Source organism: Rhinolophus sinicus, chromosome 3 (assembly GCF_057876585.1).
Source record: "Rhinolophus sinicus isolate RSI-liver-muscle chromosome 3, RSI-T2T, whole genome shotgun sequence".
In the NCBI taxonomy this organism is placed as follows: domain Eukaryota; kingdom Metazoa; phylum Chordata; class Mammalia; order Chiroptera; family Rhinolophidae; genus Rhinolophus; species Rhinolophus sinicus.
In genome coordinates, this window is record NC_142503.1 from 164,659,563 (window position 1) to 164,678,749 (window position 19,187).

The 19,187-nt window shown below is 39.9% G+C and overlaps 1 protein-coding gene across 1 annotated transcript in view; it reads left to right on the forward strand.

The window, feature by feature from the left end:
* PELI2 (pellino E3 ubiquitin protein ligase family member 2) overlaps positions 1-19,187 on the forward strand; it is a 158,715-nt gene that overhangs the window by 42,922 nt on the left and 96,606 nt on the right. The window contains exon 2 of the mRNA XM_019725779.3: positions 6,961-7,090. Within this exon, the coding sequence (XP_019581338.1) occupies positions 6,961-7,090 (130 nt within the window). The remainder of the gene's footprint in view (positions 1-6,960; positions 7,091-19,187) is intronic.

Here is a 19,187-nt window from a genome sequence, read left to right on the forward strand (position 1 = left end):
ATCTTAGGCAAGTGTGTAGCACCATCAGCTAGGAGAAGGAGCTGGAGCTCAATTCCCATCTCTTCATCCCCACACCACTATTGTTATTTCCATACTAATGTGGTGACTTTTATTGAGCCCTCCTCCATTTTAAGGTACCTCCGTTTTAAGGTAGCCTGAAGGTGGGTGGCGGGGGAGGGGGGGGGAGTTATACAAAGAAATAGGAAACCCAAAGAGCATCCAGTTTAAATGGTATGAGGTAAGTGGAAGTTAGCCTGTGATGTCACACAAGGCTGTTATAGAAGACCATTATTGCAATTCCACGACTTGAATCACATGTGTATGTAGGACCTGCCAAGACACCATGGCAGGGTCCTAATTCAGAACTTACTGTTCTGATTTCTGTTTTTGCCATTGTGTTTTGTAACTCAGTTTCATTAGCATTTGTCAGTGTTGTGTAGTTTTGTTACCTTGTCTGTCTTTTCTACCTGACTGAGTCATCAGGAGAAGACGTCTTTTTTGTGTCCTTAACCTCTTAGCGCCCAGCCCTGTGGCCTGACTCACCTGAGGCACTTCACTTGATGCATTCTAGAATGAAGATACAGATTTTCACATTCAGTAGATCTTAAATAGCTACCGTTTCCCCGAAAATAAGACCTAGCCAGACCATTAGCTCTAATGCATCTTTTGGAGCAAAAATTAATATAAGACCTGATCTTATATAAGACCTGGTCTTATTTTAATATAAGACACCGGGTATAATATAATATAATAATATAATATAGTATAATATAATATAATACCCGGTCTTACATTAAAATAAGACCAGATCTTATATTAATTTCTGCTCCAAAACACATATTAGAGCTGATGGTCCGGCTAGGTCTTATTTTTTGGGAAACACGGTACTTACTGGCTGAAAAGCATGCCAGGTGAGGAAACGTTCTGACCTTCTTTCGTGGAATGACAGTGTTCTGCCTTTGTAAGCAGAATCTCATCTTTATGTCTGGGCTCTACTCCACTACACAGAGGATGGTTTTTCTGTCCCTTCATGTATGTACTTGGTTTGGAGGGTTTCAGTGCCACCGTGTGCCCCATATACTGTGTCAGGTGCTGGAGACAGACTTCCCATCCTCTGGGGGGAAGAGGGGCCATATGGGGACTTTGGAAGGGACAGGGGAAGACTTGATCATGTTCGGGGGGAGGTGACATTGCTTAACTTGAATTAGATCGGGGGTGAAGGAGAAACCGTGAAGCAGGGAGAAGGAGACGATGCTGAAGGGGTGGGGCCTATTCCAGGCATCTATTGCTCCGTAACCAGCTACCCCAAACTTAGTGGCTTGAAACAACAACAGTTGTATTTACTGTACGATTCTGTGGGTCAGGAATTTGGGCGGTGCTCAGAAGGGGAATTCTTCTGCCCTATATTGTATCAACTGAAGTCACTTGGCTGAAGTCAGCTGATGGATGGACTGGTCTGGGTCCAAGATTGCTTCATTCGTTCAACTGCTACCTTAACAGGGTGGTTGGAAGACGGGGCTTCGCTGGGACTGCCGCCTGGAGCACCTACATGTGGCCTCCCCAGCATGGAAGTCTCAGGTTTCTTACGTGGCAGCTCAAGGCTCCCAGGAGACCCAGGCAGACACTGCAAAGCTTGTCAGACCTGGCTTTGGAAGTCTCACAATGTCATTTCCTCCCCATCCCGGTGGTAAGCACATCACTAAGGCCAGCCCAGGTTTAGGAGATGGACTTACACTCGCCTCTCAGGGGGATAAGTAATGGGAACTTGTAGCCATCTTTGATTTCCTACACTGTGTTCCTTGATGGGAAAGCCACTGTGAGACCAAGTGGAGATGGCTGTGTGGGGTGGTGGGGGCCTGACACATGACCATGTGTACTTTTAGATTTGGAGGCGAAGATCAAACGGTAGTGGATTGCAGATTCAGTAAGTGTTAGAAGTGGGATTGTTGGTGGTGTACTCTTCCACAATTCTTGGAGGCTGTGAGAAGATGGGAATGGGAGTGGAGATCACAGCAGGACTGACGGTTGGAGGGGTTTGCTTATTTTTAACTTTGTGTGTTTGCTTTGAAGATGGGTGAGCTGACCAGTGACCCGATCTTTTTCAAATCATATTTGTGCATTTTTGTTCTACTAACTAATGGAGCACTGTTGAAATTCTCTCGTCTTTGGTGATACAACTTTCTGCTGGTCCTGGTCCTTCTGCATGTGACAAAGAAGGGGCTATTTCTTTAAATGGTTATATGGCCCAGAATCTGTCCTTACCTTCTTCTTTATTCTGTACCTTTTTCTTAAGTAATCTTGTGTAGTCTCATGATTTTGACTGCCATTTGGATGGTGAAGGCACACACGTCTGTAACTTCTGTTGCTTCCTATGTGTCTTCCCCTGGATGTCCCTTAATTCCCCTTCCTCTTCTTAGTAATGCCCTCACCCCAGTCGAGGCCAGAGGCCTATGTGACATTCCCTTCCTCTGTCCTGGCTCTGTGTAGCCAAACAGGTCCCCAAGTACTACTGATTTTTTTTTCCCTTTTAAAACTGACTGCAGGTAAATATCACCTGTGGACCTTTAAAAACGTGCCTCCCTGGAGCCCCGTCCCAGAACTATGACTCCGAATCTCCTGAGACTTAGGCATGCCTGTTTTTATAAAGCTTCCCTGGCGATTCTGATGTTCACCTACAAAGCATTGAAAACAACTCTCTAAAAATGTTCTCTAATCCCCCAGCCCATTTCCACCATTGCTGCTTTGATTTAGCCTTTTAGAGTTTCCTGTAGCTACCGCAACAAATTACCACCAACATGGTGGCTTAAAATAACGGTCTATTCTCTCCCTGCTCTGGAAGCTTCATGGCTGGAATCGAAGTGTCGGCAGGGCCGTGCCGCCTCTGAAGGCCCTCGGGGAGGAGACTTCCTCACCTCTTTCTGCTTCTGATGGCTCCAGGCATTCTTTGCCGTGGGACTGCCAACTCCAGTCTCTGCCTCCATCTTCACACAGGTCTCTCCTCCCTCTCTTTGTGGGTCTCGTCTCTGCACTGTGTGTCTCTTATAAAGACATTTGTCATTGGATTTAGGAGCCACCAGTAATCCTGGATGATCTCATTTCGAGATCCTTAATTTAACTACCTCTGGAAAGACCCTTTTCCCCAATAAGGTCACATTCACAGGTTGTGGGACGTGGACATATCTTTTGGGGCCACCTTTCCATCTGCTGTACTCCTGCCATGGTTATGATGGTTCTCCCGTCGGATCATCTTGACTCTAATCTGGCCATCTGTCCTGGACTGTGCTGCTGCAGTTACTTTATACAGCAACTCTTTGAATAATGTCATTTTGTTCAACATCGCTTCCTTATAACACTGATGAGATACCATGGGAACTTAACCCTTGTTTATACCAATTAGGCTATAGTAAAATTAGTTTCATTATACATTGTTTTGCTGAAAGTCGCAGAAAGCATCAACAACATTATGTGAGGACTTACTCTGTACCCAGTCATACCAGTGCTTTGCTTAAGTCTGACCAGATTTCCCCCTCCCCTTAGGGTGGGCCAGGCCCCTTATCATGGAGCACCAGGCTGTTGTAATCTGGCCCTTGTTTACCTTGACCCTTGTTTCCCTCCGTTCTCCTCTTGAATTTCATGCTCTTGCGGTGCTGAACTACCTGCGGTGCTGAACTACCTGCGGTGCTGAACTACCTGCGGTGCTGAACTACCTGCGGTGCTGAACTACCTGCGGTGCAGAACTACCTGCGGTGCTGAACTACCTACGGTGCTGAACTACCTGCGGTGCTGAACTACCTGCGGTGCTGAACTACCTGCGGTGCTGAACTACCTGCGGTGCTGAACTACCTGCGGTGCTGAACTACCTGCGGTGCAGAACTACCTGTGGTGCTGAACTACCTGCGGTGCAGAACTACCTGCGGTGCTGAACTACCTGCGGTGCTGAACTACCTGCGGTGCTGAACTACCTGCGGTGCTGAACTACCTGCGGTGCTCCTCGCTATTGCCCTGTCCTACCCACTTAGCCTTGTTCAGATTTCAAGACAGTTCAAGCAGTGTCTCCTCCGTGAAGCCTTCCCTAGTGCCTCTTCCCAGGTGCTTTAGCTACCAGTGCATAAAGCGACCGGCCCACTTACAGAAGTGTTTTGTTGCACTTGCGCTTGTGCCTTTCTCTGCTTTTAACAGAGAGCTGTGTGAAGACAGGGAAGCTGATATGCATCGCTGTAGCCCTGCTACTTGGCATTGTAAATATTGAAGGAATGGCCATGTAGCTTAACCCAGTTAGAAACTTGTCTCATCGTAACACTGGTTTTTCTGTTGTTACCTCGATTATTTCCAATAGGAGTTTTTTACTGCCCATCATCTGGATGTATTAAGTACTGTATTTCCCTGAAAATAAGACGTAGCCGGACCATCAGCTCTCATGCGTCTTTTGCAGCAAAAATTAATATAAGACCCAGTATTATTATTATATTATATTATATTACATTACATTACATTACATTACATTACATTACATTACATTATATTATATTATATTATATTATATTATATTATATTATATTAAAGACTGGGTCTTAGATTATGTTATATAAGACCGGGTCTTATATTTTATTAAAATAAGACTGGGTCTTATAATTTTTGCTCTAAAAGATGCATTAGAGCTGATGGTCTGGCTAGGTCTTATTTTTGGGGAAACACAGTAAGTAGCCAGTGTAAGTAATCTGGCATATTATTTGCTTAACCTGCAATATCTGTGCATCGATGCTCAGGCAATTTGAATTAAAATGTTTCTGCATATGTTAAGATGGGCATTTCTGGTTTTTGTGTTCTTCCCTTTATATTAGATATGGCTTTGGGGTTGTAAGTGGCAGAAATCAACCTGAGTTAAACTAAAAGGCATTTCATGAACAAGGGTCGGATACAGTGGGACCCGTAGCAGCCCTTAAGGTCCCTTTCTCTGTCCATGTCTCTTTGCTGCTTGTCTGTTCATCTGCTTCATTCCTCACTTTCTGTGCTGCTTCATCCACATAACAGATTGTGACATCCCCACAGCTCCTGTGATTACATTTTAGAGCTCTAGACAGTCAGAGACTGGCTGGCTATCTCTCCATCCCACCCCCTTTTTTTTCTTTCCCTGGGAGAAGAATGTTATTGGCTGGCTCAGGCCAGATGTCCACCTCTGCCTTGGGTGGTGGGGAGGGTGCTGGGCTGGCCATTTCATTCACACGTGGTGTTGGGGCTTATCTTAGGGAGTTACGGGAGAGATTCTCGAGAAGGGAGTGTTGTGAGTAAATCCCTAAAAGTGTCTGCCATACTCTTACTAGGTTGGATCTCGTTGAGCAGCAAGTGGGAAGTTGAGAGGAAGATACATCAGAGAGCTGGGGAAACGTGAGGGGCACAGGAAACCTCCCCAGATCTTGTACCAGTTGCCTCAGGGCCACAGCAGTGAAAATGTTCCTCTGAGTTGTTTAGAGTCCTGGCTTTAATTAATTCATATGTTTCTCTTAATATAGAATGTTAATCTTGATTTACTGATGTGGAAATATATTAAAACAAAGTGGGTTTATAATGGTTGTTTACTCATGGCTATGTTCATTATACTAATGATCACACATATGTTTAAAAATAACGTACATTATTCTGATCTTGCCTCAGAAAAAAGGAGATGAATAGACTTGAAACAACTTATCTCTGTATTCTAGAAACATTTTCATGTAGCTGACATTCCTTTGTGATGGAAATGGTAACATTAAAAACACAGCGGGAGTAACTTCTGGTGATAATTTAAATCTGTTGTATTACTGTAGCCACCCAGTTGTAAAGCAAACACACAAAACCCCTTGGTTTCAACTTTTACTCTTCTCACGGGCCATACTGGCCTCCACGCTCTCTTCTTCTGGGTGTGAGTGGACGAGTGGCAAAGGCAAGAGTGTCCAGACAGGGACGAGCCACCAAATGAGCCATCCTTCACTTAGGTGCTGTGAGGGAGCCCTGGGGCTGTCATATTTGTCCATGTAAATGTTTAATGATTCCCTGCCCTTCTTTTGGTTCTCTTCTTGAAAAGAGTTGCCACAGGAGAGGTGGGGAACAGCCATGTCAGTGTGACAGCGTGAGACGGTGATCAGAATGCGTAGGAGCTGCTCAATCCAGAATTAGAAAATAGAGTTGAAAACTGAAATGCTAACTGCTGTCTTGCGTTTTTTTAAAGCACTGGTGTTAGCTTAAGGTATTAATACAGGAAATCTGCTTAAGGACGTTGTGTGTTTTCCAGGTGACTTTTAAAATTGACAGTTTGTGGACTAAAACTCATCCTTTTTACCTTTGGGCCATTTTATGGGCAGCCTTCTTGTAGAGTCTTATTTTATGTTTATATTTTATGGTGTAGAGTCAATTTTTGCAAGCTATGTTTTGTTAAGCCGACAGTGTAAAGTTTAAATAGAAATCGGAATGAGTATAGAGAATTCAGAACTTTTAAGAATGTACGTAACTAAATTGGGTCTTCCTACAAATAAAGATCCTACAGATGTTAATATGATTTGAGAGTGAGACATGAGATTTAATTAGTATGCTATTTTCTAACTAGTTCATTTAAAAATATTTCTTGAGTGTTTCTCTGGGGTCCGTTAGAATGACACTTGCCGACTTGAGCCAGCAGTAATATGGCCTCTGAAGAATTTTCATTTGCTTATTTATACTCTGTCTCTTTCCAAAAAGATTTCAAGAGTCTGACTTTATAGAATAGGAAACCTATAATTACATTGCACATCACTCTTAAATTAAGTTTCTGGAAGTGATTTGAGTTTCATTATAGTGGAAGTCTGTTTTGCAGCCCTCCCCTTTTGTGGGGTGTTTAGTGGGCAATTCTTTATGACCGTTGCTGTCTTTTCCCTTATCCCGTCTACTTTGTCTACTTAGAACTTTGAAAATCTGCAAATAAGTGAACCCTTTCATCTCTGTTTGTAGGTACAATGGTGCTTTACCTAATGGGGACAGAGGCCGGAGGAAAAGCAGATTTGCTCTCTATAAGCGGCCCAAGGCTAACGGAGTCAAACCCAGCACAGTCCATGTGATCTCCACGCCGCAGGCGTCAAAGGTACGTGGCCCCTGCAGTGGGGAGGGCTGGGCAGACAGTGACTCACAGCGATTCCTTGTTATTCTTTGTCCTTCCAGTCTTACGTCTCTGTAGGAAGTTTCTTGGTTGTGACGGGTTGTCCTGTACAACATTGTAGGATACTGAGCAGCATCTCTTGTTGCACGAGATGCCACTAGCACATCAATCCACCCCGCCCCCAACTGCCACGGCCATTGTGACAACCAAAAATGTCCCCTGGAGGGTGGGGTGAGCAAACCCCTTCTCGCCACCTCATTATAAACCAGTGTTTTAGGTTATAGTGAAACCAGCATATATCAATTTAGAATAGTTGTGGTTGAAAGATAAATGATGTTCTTTATCCTAAAGTGGTTCTTTTTATTAAATCTTGGTATAAACCTCATTAAGATTTGTTATTTTCCTTCTGTTGAGTAGTGGGTGTTTTCACATAATCTACATGTACATGGAATTGAATTTGTGTATTTATTAGAAAGATTGGAAGCAAACAGCTAAGTGCTATAAGAAGTCGACTAGCCATATTTCCTCATAAATTTTGAGTGAATAAAATCTTAATTTTTATGATTATTTCATGTGTTCTCTGATATATAAATGGAGGGAAAATCTGTTTCCATTTTGGTTGATATATTCTACCTATGAGATTTATGGTAATGTTCCTTTTAATTAAATAAATTCTTTAATGTATAATATAGTTTCCTTTTCTATAAAACAGTTATATTTACATGAAGTATTTCATATGTGGCACTAGATGTACATGTTTATCTTTATGAGTTTGGACCATCTGGAATAAATAAGAGACTTATTTCTCATTTTTACTGAAAACCCATGTTCAAAGAGAAATGAGTGGCTTCATGGAAGCACATGTGGTATTTATACTCAGTCTTAGAAACAAATCACCTTTGTTAATGTTTTTATTTAAAAATAAAGCTCCTGTTGCTTCTGAAGCAGTACATGGGGAAAGTTTGCTAGAATGTACCAATACAGAGAACATTTTGATGGTTGCCAGATGGGAGGGGGGGCATATAAAAAGGGAAGGGACTAGGAAGTATAAATTGGTTGTTACACAGTAGTCATGGGGATGTAGGGTATACCATGTTTCCCCAAAAACAAGACCGGGTCTTATATTAATTTTCACTCCAAAAGATGCATTAGGGCTTATATTCAGGGGATGTTATCCTGAAAAATCATGCTAGGGCTTATCTTCCAGTTAGGTCTTATTTTCAGGGAAACATGGTAGCATAAAGAATATAGTCAGTAATGTAATAACTATGTATGGTGTCAGATGGGTACTAGATTTATCAGGGTGATGGATGGGGTATTGGGGAGCAGGGTGAAAAAGGTGAAGAGATTAAGAAGTACAAATTGGTAGTTACAAAATAGTCACGGGGATATAAAGTAAAACACAGGGAATATAGTCAATAATATGGTATTAAGTATGTGTAGTGCCAGGTGGGTACTAGACTAGTCAGGGGGATCACTTCTTAAAATGTATAAATGTCTGACCAGGATGCTGTACACCTCAAATTAATATAAAATAGCATTGAATGTCAACTGTAATTGAAAACTTTAAAAAGCAGGGAGAAAGTGAAAAGGAATAAGAGGTTCAAATCTCCAGGTATAAAACAAGTCATGGGGCTGTAATGTGCAGCATAGGGAATATAGTCAGTAATATTGTGATAACGTGGTACGGTGTCAGATGTTTGCTGGACTTATGGTGATCACTTCTTTAGGTCTATACATGTTGAATAACTATGGTGTACACCTGAAACTAATGTAGTATTGTATGTTAGCTATATTTTAATAAAAATCTTTTTTTAAAAAGACTATCTTGTATTAATAAGGGAATGGTTAGACAAGAAAATATCAAACACCAAGGAAATACGGAAGAAAAGATTAATATTTAGTGGCACAGTTTTGGGCTAAAGAAGGGGGCTTTAGAGTAAAAGTTTTAGGGAGAGAAGGACACTTGTAGGGAAGATGAAGGAAATCAGCCTTACAAAGGTTCTGAGAAATGGAGGAAATGAAGAGCAACAGAATCTTGGAAGGTCAGAGAAGTATAAGAAACATTTTATGGTCCAAAGTATTTGGTGAAGTAGGGTACCAAGACAAATGTTTCTAAGCATGGGATAAATGCCAAAAATCTTCTGGTTTTATAGACGTGGTCCTTATAATTTTGTTTATTTGTTGACATTTACCTTTCCTTCCTCTGGTTCTGTACCTTTTTATTACATTTACCCTTTTTTAATCTCAGATTTTATATTAATACGATGGCTTCAGATAGTTTTTAAAATTTTTCTAGAAATCTGGAATTACTCAGGCTTAATGTTATGATAGAATATGAAAATTAGCTACTATGGAAATATCAGTTGCTCTTTTTCATTACTTATCTCCATCTACTCCAGTTTTAGCTTTTTATGTTTTACCTTTATACCTACATTTCACCTAAAGTTTGTTTAGATTATAAATCTGTTGGTAGTTGTCTTTCTAAGTCTGTGTTTAAAAATATCACCCACAGTACTAGTAGTAGGGCAAACTGGGTTTTGGTCTTGACTCTCTCATCTTACAGCCTGGGAAAAATATATTCTCAGGGCCTCAGATTCCTCATTTACAAACTGCATAAGTTGGCTTACAGGAACCATTCTGAATCAGATAAGATACTTTGGTTATAAGCAACACAAATGATCCTAACTTAAAAACCAAAACCAAAACAAAGCAAAACAACAACAACAACAAAAAATGGAGAAATTATTAAAGGATAGAGTAGGAGCAGGTCTCAGAAAAAATTAGGTAACTAGGTTTTGTGAGAGAGAACCAGAGTATTGATAGGTGTTAACATGGATATTCTTTCAAGGGTGCTATAAAGTGACTTGGCTCCAACTACCTTCTATCTCTTCTAAAGGTTTTAAATTTTCAGGAAAGAGAATCTGATAGGCCTACCCTGGGTCAGTCAGCCATGACCAAGGGACATGAGTAGACCAGACATATTTGTTGTGAGCCGATCAACTACCCCGTGTTACATTTCCACCATGTATCTTATTCATCTTAGTACCTGTAGGTTGAGGGCCTCGTACACAGTGTTCCATCTTACCTGAACCTAGCACCTCAGTCATAATTCCTCACTCCTGTTCCGTCTCAGACTCCCATTCCTGATCAGCTTTGCCCAGCCCCTCCTGCTGTCGCCTGCTCTGTTGGTCTCCTAGACAAAATCTCTTATATATTTAACTTTTTAAAAAAAATGCTCCTCCCACTGCCTCACTTTAACTGAATCCTGGTTTTTATCAATATACTCTTTTAATTCTTCTGTCTCTTCCCTTCCTGTTCATGCAACTAGAAATGATTTCATTCTGTTTCCACTTTAGTCTTCTCTTTTTAACCCTACATTATTAACTTAAGCTTCCTCTTCCTCTGCTTCTTCTCATCTCGCTGACCTACAGTTTAGTCTTCTGCGTGTTTTAGTGACTCAGTACCTAGCCCGATCTCTGTTCCTCCCCAGCCCCTACTAAACCATAACTAGCATCCATGGTGCAGAGTGCTTTAACTCTTTCAATTTCTGAGACTGTCGCTTCCATTCCACTTTTCCCCAGATACAGTGGACCTTACAGCCCATTGTACTTGAAAGTGACCATAGTCTCCAGTTCATTCTACTGGGAGATACATGTATTTTCTCGTCTAATCTCATCAAGACATCTGGCCCTTTTGCCTGTTCTTATTTGTCACAGTCGTTAGCCCACTTGACTTTTCCATTTATGTTGTTGGCTTCACCCCAGCCAGATTGCCTTTCTCTGGGACCTTTCAGCACCCGCTCTTTGTGAGTCCCTGGCTCTGGGACCTTCCCAGGCCCTGCTGGATTGTGTTGCTCTCTTCCTTCTTGCTCACCCCATTTCCCATCAGGGTGCCAGGGTATGTGGTGCTACTTGGGAAAAGCTGTTTGGCCCCTATCACAGTAGTTTGTCTGCTCTGAAAGTTGTGATTCTGCAGTATTGATAAGGAAAGGGTCATCTTGGATTGGCGTTGTAAAAATGAGAGCTAGAAGGGTGGATGTGCTTACCATTGTTAGAATTAGAGCACTTGGCCTTTTAACTATGTTGTTTCTTCCTTTGCCGTAATCATTTCCTGTGTCCCACACAGTCTGGGGGCAGAACAGGGAGTACCCCTTTGCTGATGGTAGTGACAGCTGGGGAATGGGGCTTCTTAGTCTTCCATGCATGCTGATGTGCGAGCTAAGTCAGACGCGGATGGCAAGTATGTGCTGCTGTTGTGTAATCACTATTTGTGGAACCGCTATTTGTGGAATCTTTAGTTGTGTACATATTTGCTCTTGGAATAGTAATACTCAAAGATATTTCTCCTATTATATAATGTGTGTTTTTTAAAGAAACGTTAAGTCCTGTTTTACTTCTGGCAGTTCTGTTATACAGACATAGAGTATTTAGCAATTTGTTCATCCATTCATTTACTCTACAAATATTTATCTAGTACTTGCTTTGGCCAGGCATCATGTTAGGTATTGGATATACTACAGTCAACAAAACATGCCTGCATGGAGCTAATTGTCTAGCGAGTAGGCAAACAGTACGTAACCATGTGCATACATATTTAACTGCACATTGTGAAAACATGCAGTGGGAGAAAAGAATACGGTGCTATGAGAAAAGGGGCTGCAGAGCAGAGAGTGGGTAGACAAGGAAGGATCTCTGAGGAAGTAGCTTGTGAGTTAAAAGCTGAAGGGTAAGGGAGAGTTAGCCAGGTGAGCACACAGAGCTAGAGCCCTGTGGGTCTGGTTGGAGAATTCGGATTTTTTTCTAAGGGGAAACATTGAAAGATGTTAGTCAAAGGGAGTGGCATGATATGACTGAGAATTTAAGTTGATTTAGGTTTGCTCATTTACTTTTTTTAATGATGTGGGACAACTATTTTGCTTTCACTTAATCAGTAACTAGCATGATGATCGCGGTGGGGGTGATGGTGCCTGATGGGTGAATGTTTTGCCAGCAATGTGGTTTAAATTTAGCAACATTACTGTGGAAAGCTCTTCATCATGATTTTCCCTTCTTACATTGCGCCTTATGGAAATCTCCTTTTTTGGTTAGTTTTACTTAAAAAAAGTAACTGAATATCACTTGATTCCAGTTGGCATATTTCAGAATGGAAAATGTCAGGGGTCTTAGAGTGACAGTTTACAGAAAAATGAGGGCTGTTTAATGTGATTGCTATAACCGGGATTGTTGCACTGGAATGATAAGATATCGAAACTCTTCCTCATCAGTCGATAGATAATATAATAGTAACTGTGAGAAATGGCAAAATTAATAACATAAATTTCAATCTAAACTCATTAGATCAAGCTAATTTTATAGGCTGTAGTGGGGTTTACTTTTGAAGCACTCACTGTCTGTCTAGCCAGCCTGGATCTTGGTGGGAATGGGTGGCATATCTCCCATTTGAATAAGTTTTATCCTTTTAGATATCATAAACATGAATATTCTGAGTCTGAGAAGAGAAAAAAATATTGGTAATAAACTGCAGCTCAGAACATCCTCTGATACTCTACAGGAATGCAATCATAAAAAATTTTCATTTCTAGAATGAAACACAACTTATTTCAACAACAAAAAAATATAAATATGAACAACCTACTTTTATACCTTAAGGAATGAGAAAAAAAACAAAGCCAAAAGTTAGTAGGAAGAAGGAAATAACAAAGATCAGAAATAAATTAGAGAGAAAAAAATTGAAAAGATCAATGAAACTAAGAGCTGACTTTTTGAAAAGATAAACAAAATAGACAAACCTTTAGCTAGACTAACCAAGAAAAAAAGAGAGGACTCAAAAAAATAAAATTAGAAATGAAAGAGGAGACTTTATAACTGATACCACAGAAATACAAAGGATCGTAAGAGAGTACTATGAACAATTATACGTCAACAAAATACTCAACCTAGAATAAATGTATAAATTCCTGGAAACATACTAGCTACCAAGACTGAATCATGAAGAAATAGAAAATCTGAACAGACTAGTTACTAATAAGGAGATTATTTAAATTTAAATTTAAAATAATTTTCTGACTTAAAGTATTAAGGCTTTAAAAATAGTTTTTCTGTGAATATATCATGGCAGTTTCAAGTTATGATCTGAGTGTTGCAAAACTTGTCCATTGAGATGAGAAAACAATTTTTGGAAAAAATAAATCAGGGCTGTGAAATTTAAGTCATTATTGACAAAGCTTCAACTATTTCACATAGAAGAGGTTTAATAATTTATTTAACGTGCAGTATTCAAGACTTTGAAGATAGGTAATGGTTTTTGTTGATTTCATGGAGTCGGAAGGAACAGCATCTGAAATATATTAAACTTTATAACTCAAGAAAAATTGTTTCAATGAGAAATATTTATCTGAAAATGTTAGGAATTTCGTACAGATGGTGCAAGTATAGTTATAAGGAGGAAAAACTTGTCTCGGTTGAAATTCTAGAAAAACTTTTGGATATTTTCATTAATGCTGTCTTATTGCATTTAGTTATCTCTGCATGACACCATAGAAAGATAAAAACCAAATAAACTACTTAACATTTTTTCTTGATATTTTAATATTTATCTTCTATTGAATAAATATCATCGAGTTAAATAACATATCTAAAAACTTGGAATTGAAATAATGAAGTATTTACCTTTGGATGGGCTGTGGTATTATTGATACAAACTCAGTTTGGAAATCATATAAAGGCGTGAGTATTCACTGTAATAGAAATTGTGAAGTAGAATTTTGAATAATTAAAATTTTTAGATATTTGGCTTTTTACATGCTAGTCTAACCATTCTTATTTCTTAGATTATTAAAATGAGTAGATTTATTTGACAAATAGTAGGTGATGGAATATATAAAACGAAATACAGGAAACTAATAGAGAAACAGAGGATATTAGAGAAACAAACAGATACGAAACAAAGGAAAATATTTCAAGAGAATAACTTCTAAATTATCCATCAAGTCACATGAAAATACACTTCTTTGATGTCAAATCTCTGAAGACTATAATTAACTTTTAATAACATCCTTTTAATGTATTGATGCTTGGAATTTAGCCAGTTGATGTTTTCAAAGCGTAATAGATTGAGAGTTAACAAAATGTTGTAAAATTAATATAGATAATTAATTATGACAGCCCAATAACTGATTTATATGATTTAGGTGATAATAGAATTAGTGAATATGAAAATCTCGTATTCATTAGGATGAGAAAAAAATTTAATTGATATTAGTTCAGCAGAAGGTAATAGATTGAACATGAACAATATTATGTTATGGGAAAATCTATACATCAAGACTCAGTTCAGCCCTTGCCTTTCAATTAAATGGGGGAAGCTATTGGAGGAGTTTGTTTTGTTATATTAAATAAAGCTCAGACATTGCTTATCTTGTGACAGAAAAATCAAATAAAGGATTACACCAATAATTTCCAACAGTTCATAGATGACTTAGAAATTATTAGCCTGATTTGATGAATGATTAGTTCTCTAACTTGCATTACTTGGGTACAGTTTTACACTATGTGTAGCTCATATTATTTAGAGAATAAATGGCAGTATTTAAATTTTTTTTATTTGTATGCTTTATTCTTATTATTCTGATTGTTAAATATTATCACTCCTGACATGAATAATTTTTATAAATATATCTGTAATTAGGTGATTATTGCTTTTTGTTTTATGTAGCATGAGTTTTACCATCAAGAATTGGTTATTATTAACTGCTACATTTCTGTAAAATTTGGCTAATCAGCACTTTTATATTTTCATAAAGTATTTTGATAGTTTTGTCATTGCAAATAGTGTAAATTTAGTAACTTGGAACTGTTCTTTTCCCTTCCTATTTTTTTGGTTTAGTTTTTTTAACTTCTGTTGTTCACAAAGTAAACCAGAGTAAACTTTGCTGTTTAAGTACGTTTTCTTTCAAATGCCCCATATAAAATAAGATTCTGTCCTGTTGTGCTTAAGTTAGGCAGCTTGACTTGCACTGATTGAAGACCTGAAGCAGCATAATTATTTATCACCATTTTTCATTCAGGTTTGTGTGAGAGTCTTTAAAGTAGGTTGTAAGATATTTTAGTGTATTTTAAAAATTAAAATTTGAAGTGTGATTCACAGTGCCTACTATGAATATCCCAGAAAATCAAAGAGTTGATTCAGAATATCACATTTTTCTTAATTTCTGCAGCTAGTTTGACATTAACATTTTTGTTTTTCCTGACTCTTCTTCTAGCAAATATAGTTTCATTGTTGCAAGCACTAACAACGGATGGGTCTGTTTGTGGGTCAGAGTAATCACAAGGCCATTGCCTTCTTCATTTCTGTTCATTGATATTGAGCATAGATCCGTGCTCTACTGTGTGGTGTGGGCAGAGGAATGATTCATCGTTTTCTGGTAAAGGAGACATTTATGTCTTTTCTGTATTTATGATGTGGTTGGCAGAATAATGACCCCCAAAGATGCCCACCCCTTACTCTCTGGTATCTGTGTTTATGTCACCTCACACCGCAGAAGGGTCTTTGCAGATGGAATTAATGGCATGAAACTTAAAATAGGGAGATTATTTTGGATTATGGGGGGGAGAGGCAGTGTAATCACAAGAGTCCTTAAAAGTGGAAGAGGGACGTTGAAGACTCACAGAGATGGGAGGGAAGAAGGGGCAGGAGGGTTTGAAGCATGAGCAGGACTCAACCTGCGGGCGATGAGCCATGGAATGCGGGCAGCCTCTAGCAACTGAGAACAACTGACAGGCGCTCTGCAAGGAAATTGGGACCTCAGTCCGATATGACATGGAACTCAATTTTGCCAACAACCCGAATGTCCCTGGAAACAGATTCTTCCCTAGAGCCTCTGTAAGGAACACAGCCCTTGGTTTTGGCCTTGTGAGGCTTGGGCAGGGCAAGCAGGACGCCTATGGACCAACAGATCTGTGAGATACTTTGTGCTGTTTGTAGCGGCCAAGTTTTTGATAATTTGTTACAGCAGCAGGAAGAAACTTATATATACTATTTTATGGGAAATTAAGTACAAAGTACCTTGTATCGCTGAGCAGCTCTTAAACATGTGTTGGGGGAAAGGAAAGGATGGGGAAGCCATGAAGGAATTGGGGGGCAGGGAAGGTGGTTTATGTTTATTTTTAAAGTTCTTTTCGATTCAGAGTATTGGAGCAGGAAAACTTGACTCTGGCACTCAATAACTTAATTATTAGTATCAGTGTAATTTTCTGCATTACTGATAAATAATAATTAGTACTATTGACTTGATGCATTAGTTGGAAAAATCATCTTTAATTTGTGTTGTCCTTAAAGTACAGTGGTATTAAAGAGTTGCTTCTACCTTGTCAGTATGGGAGAACCCTTGTATTTATATTTATAATTACGCCTTTACTCAAACTTACTTGAATTATGATGCTGATTCAGGCGCTAACACCCATCTTGTCTTTTTGTGGAGGAAGAGGATCTTTTGCTGTAACTTTCCTTTGTAAATACATGTTTCATGAAAGTTGGAAGGAAGCTTATTCAGACTGACTCCTCATTTGTAAAAGGAGGGACTTAAAGAAGTTCAGAGAGGCCCAGTAAGAAATCTTAGGTCACTAAGCCAAGTGTGTTGCCCAGGACCCAGGAATACTGGTCAGTTGTAACAGGTAGCAGGTGGAAAGTGCTGTGAACACACCCATTTAAACAGTACCCAGATCAAGAGCAAGCATTACCACTATCCCAAAGACTCCCTTGCTCCCCTTCCAAAACACTCCCCTGACCCCCATCGTAACCTGGTAACCACTGTCCTAACCCAGTGCTTTTAGTTGGTTTTCTCTGTGTTTGTACTTTGTATCAATTGGAGCTATGGTATAGGTTGTTCGTTGCTGTGTACTATTCCACTGTGTGAATTTATTCTGTTACCCAGGATGCCTTACAGTTGTAATCACACTAAAACCTCAGTTAAGTTTTTGTAAATTATTAAAGGTATTTTTTAAAGTTAGCTATTTTACTCTAGGATATGAGGTCAAAAGAATTGGAAGTCAGTAATAGCTACCAATATTCACATTTATAGCTTACAGCAATTTAAAATCTTGCTGCTTTTTGCACAAGTTAAAAATGTATCTTCACTTAGAAAACTGGTTAGCCTGTTAAAACAGTAATGATTTTATAGAATTGAATATTAGTGAGAACTCTAATTTTATACTGAACTTTGAATTTTATGATATGTTGTCTTCCTCTCCTGAAAAATTTATACCTACATATTACAGCTAGGGGCCTACGTGCTACTTTTTCCTCAGCTTTCACATTTGTGAAATAGGGAGGCGGCCTGATGTAGGCGGCAGGGAGAACACAGACTCTGACGTCAGATGAACCTAACTGGAGTCAGGGCTCCTCCCTTTGCTAATCAGGTGACGAGGACAAGCCACAGAGACCCTCTGGGTGTAACAGCCCCTTTCAGCTGTGAGGATTGGACAGAATGGATAGTACACATGTCCCCTGGCCAGGCCATGCTCTTGGGACTGAGTAACTGTTCTTTTAGTTACCTCGAGAGGGAGTTGTAAGGATGTGATGGAATCATATGGACTTTGAAAGCCACTCTATATCCCTCCAGTCAGTATAGCAGTGTTTGCTCAGCGTGAACTAAGCCTCCAACGTAAACGTAGTCAGTGAATTGAGAACACTGTAGAATGATTCCCCCTTTTAAGTGCCATAAATGCTCATTCTCATTGGCTGTGTAGTTGGATTTCAGTATTTCAAAATGTAAGCACATCCTTCATATCTAATCCCGTCCTTAACTGCACGTACACAAAAAAATAGCCTTCTTAAAACTTTATTCTGAAAGGCGACTGACTCTTCTCAGATGCCGCCCCTCCTATAAAATATCAGTATTCTAGTGTCACTCCCCCTGACTTGTGTTTGACTTGCGTTAAACTTGTGCCTGCGGGTCTCTGTTTCCAGCAGACTGTAAGCTCCTGGAGAGCAGGCCCTGCCTTTACAGGCACGTGCCCGGAGAATACCCAGTGACTGAGGGAATGAACAGCCGCCCATGATTTTTAGAATCCATTGCTTCCCAGTTAATTTACATGGTTTCATGAAAGTGCAAAGGAGGTTTGTAACTTTTGCCCGGAGACAGATGAAAGCTTTTCTCAGAAAATATGTATTGCTAGCATTCCAGATAGTTGAATCGGTTGAAATATTTTCTTCTTATTTGTGAAATGTAATCTTTATCTGACACCTGAATGAAAGCCTCAGGTGGGAAAATGAAGTGTGGCTGGTTGGTAGCAATGAGTCACAGAGTTGGGGGGTGGAGGGGGTGGGGGTAAGAGAATTGGGTGGGAGGTTGGGGTTGGGTAGTTGGCTTCCAGTGGCAAAGGCTGTAACTGCTGCAGAAGTGTTGACATGGTGGGCGTGCCGTAAAGGCGAAGGCAGGAGAAGTCCTTAACTCTAAGATCAGATTGTCTGCAACCAGCTGGTGGACCCGTACCTGAAGGGTGTTGCTGGTCCCCATGAGGAGCATCTCTCTGTCCTTGTCCCCCTTCTGAGCGATTAGACAGAGACAACATGGATTCCTCTGGTGGAGTCACTGCCCCACTGTACGTATGGGGTATTTAGCAGCATTCCTGGTCGCCATCCACTCCGTGCCAGTGGCACCCCCTCCAGTTGTGACAACCAAAAATGTCTCCAGCCATTGCTAAATGTCCCCTGGGGGGGGCAGAATCACTCTAGTGGTCGACCACTGAGCCAGATTCGGAGCTCTCGTCAGTGTGGAATCTGGCTCAGAGTGCAGGCTCTGGGGTAAGATTCCCATGGTTGAAACCCCAACTCTTTTTTTGGCCAAGTCACAACCACTCTATCCCTCTGATTTCTTACCCCTCAAGTGATGGAAGATAATATTACTCAACTCATAGTTTGGAATAAATGAGTTGATACCTGTAAAGTTCTTAGCTTTTAGAATGGCGGCGGGCACATTGTAAGTGCTCAGTAAATACTAACCATGATTATTAACTGCTTATAAGAATATTGGGTATCATATTACATATTGTCTTCTCTCCTTCCTTCCATTGCTTCTCAT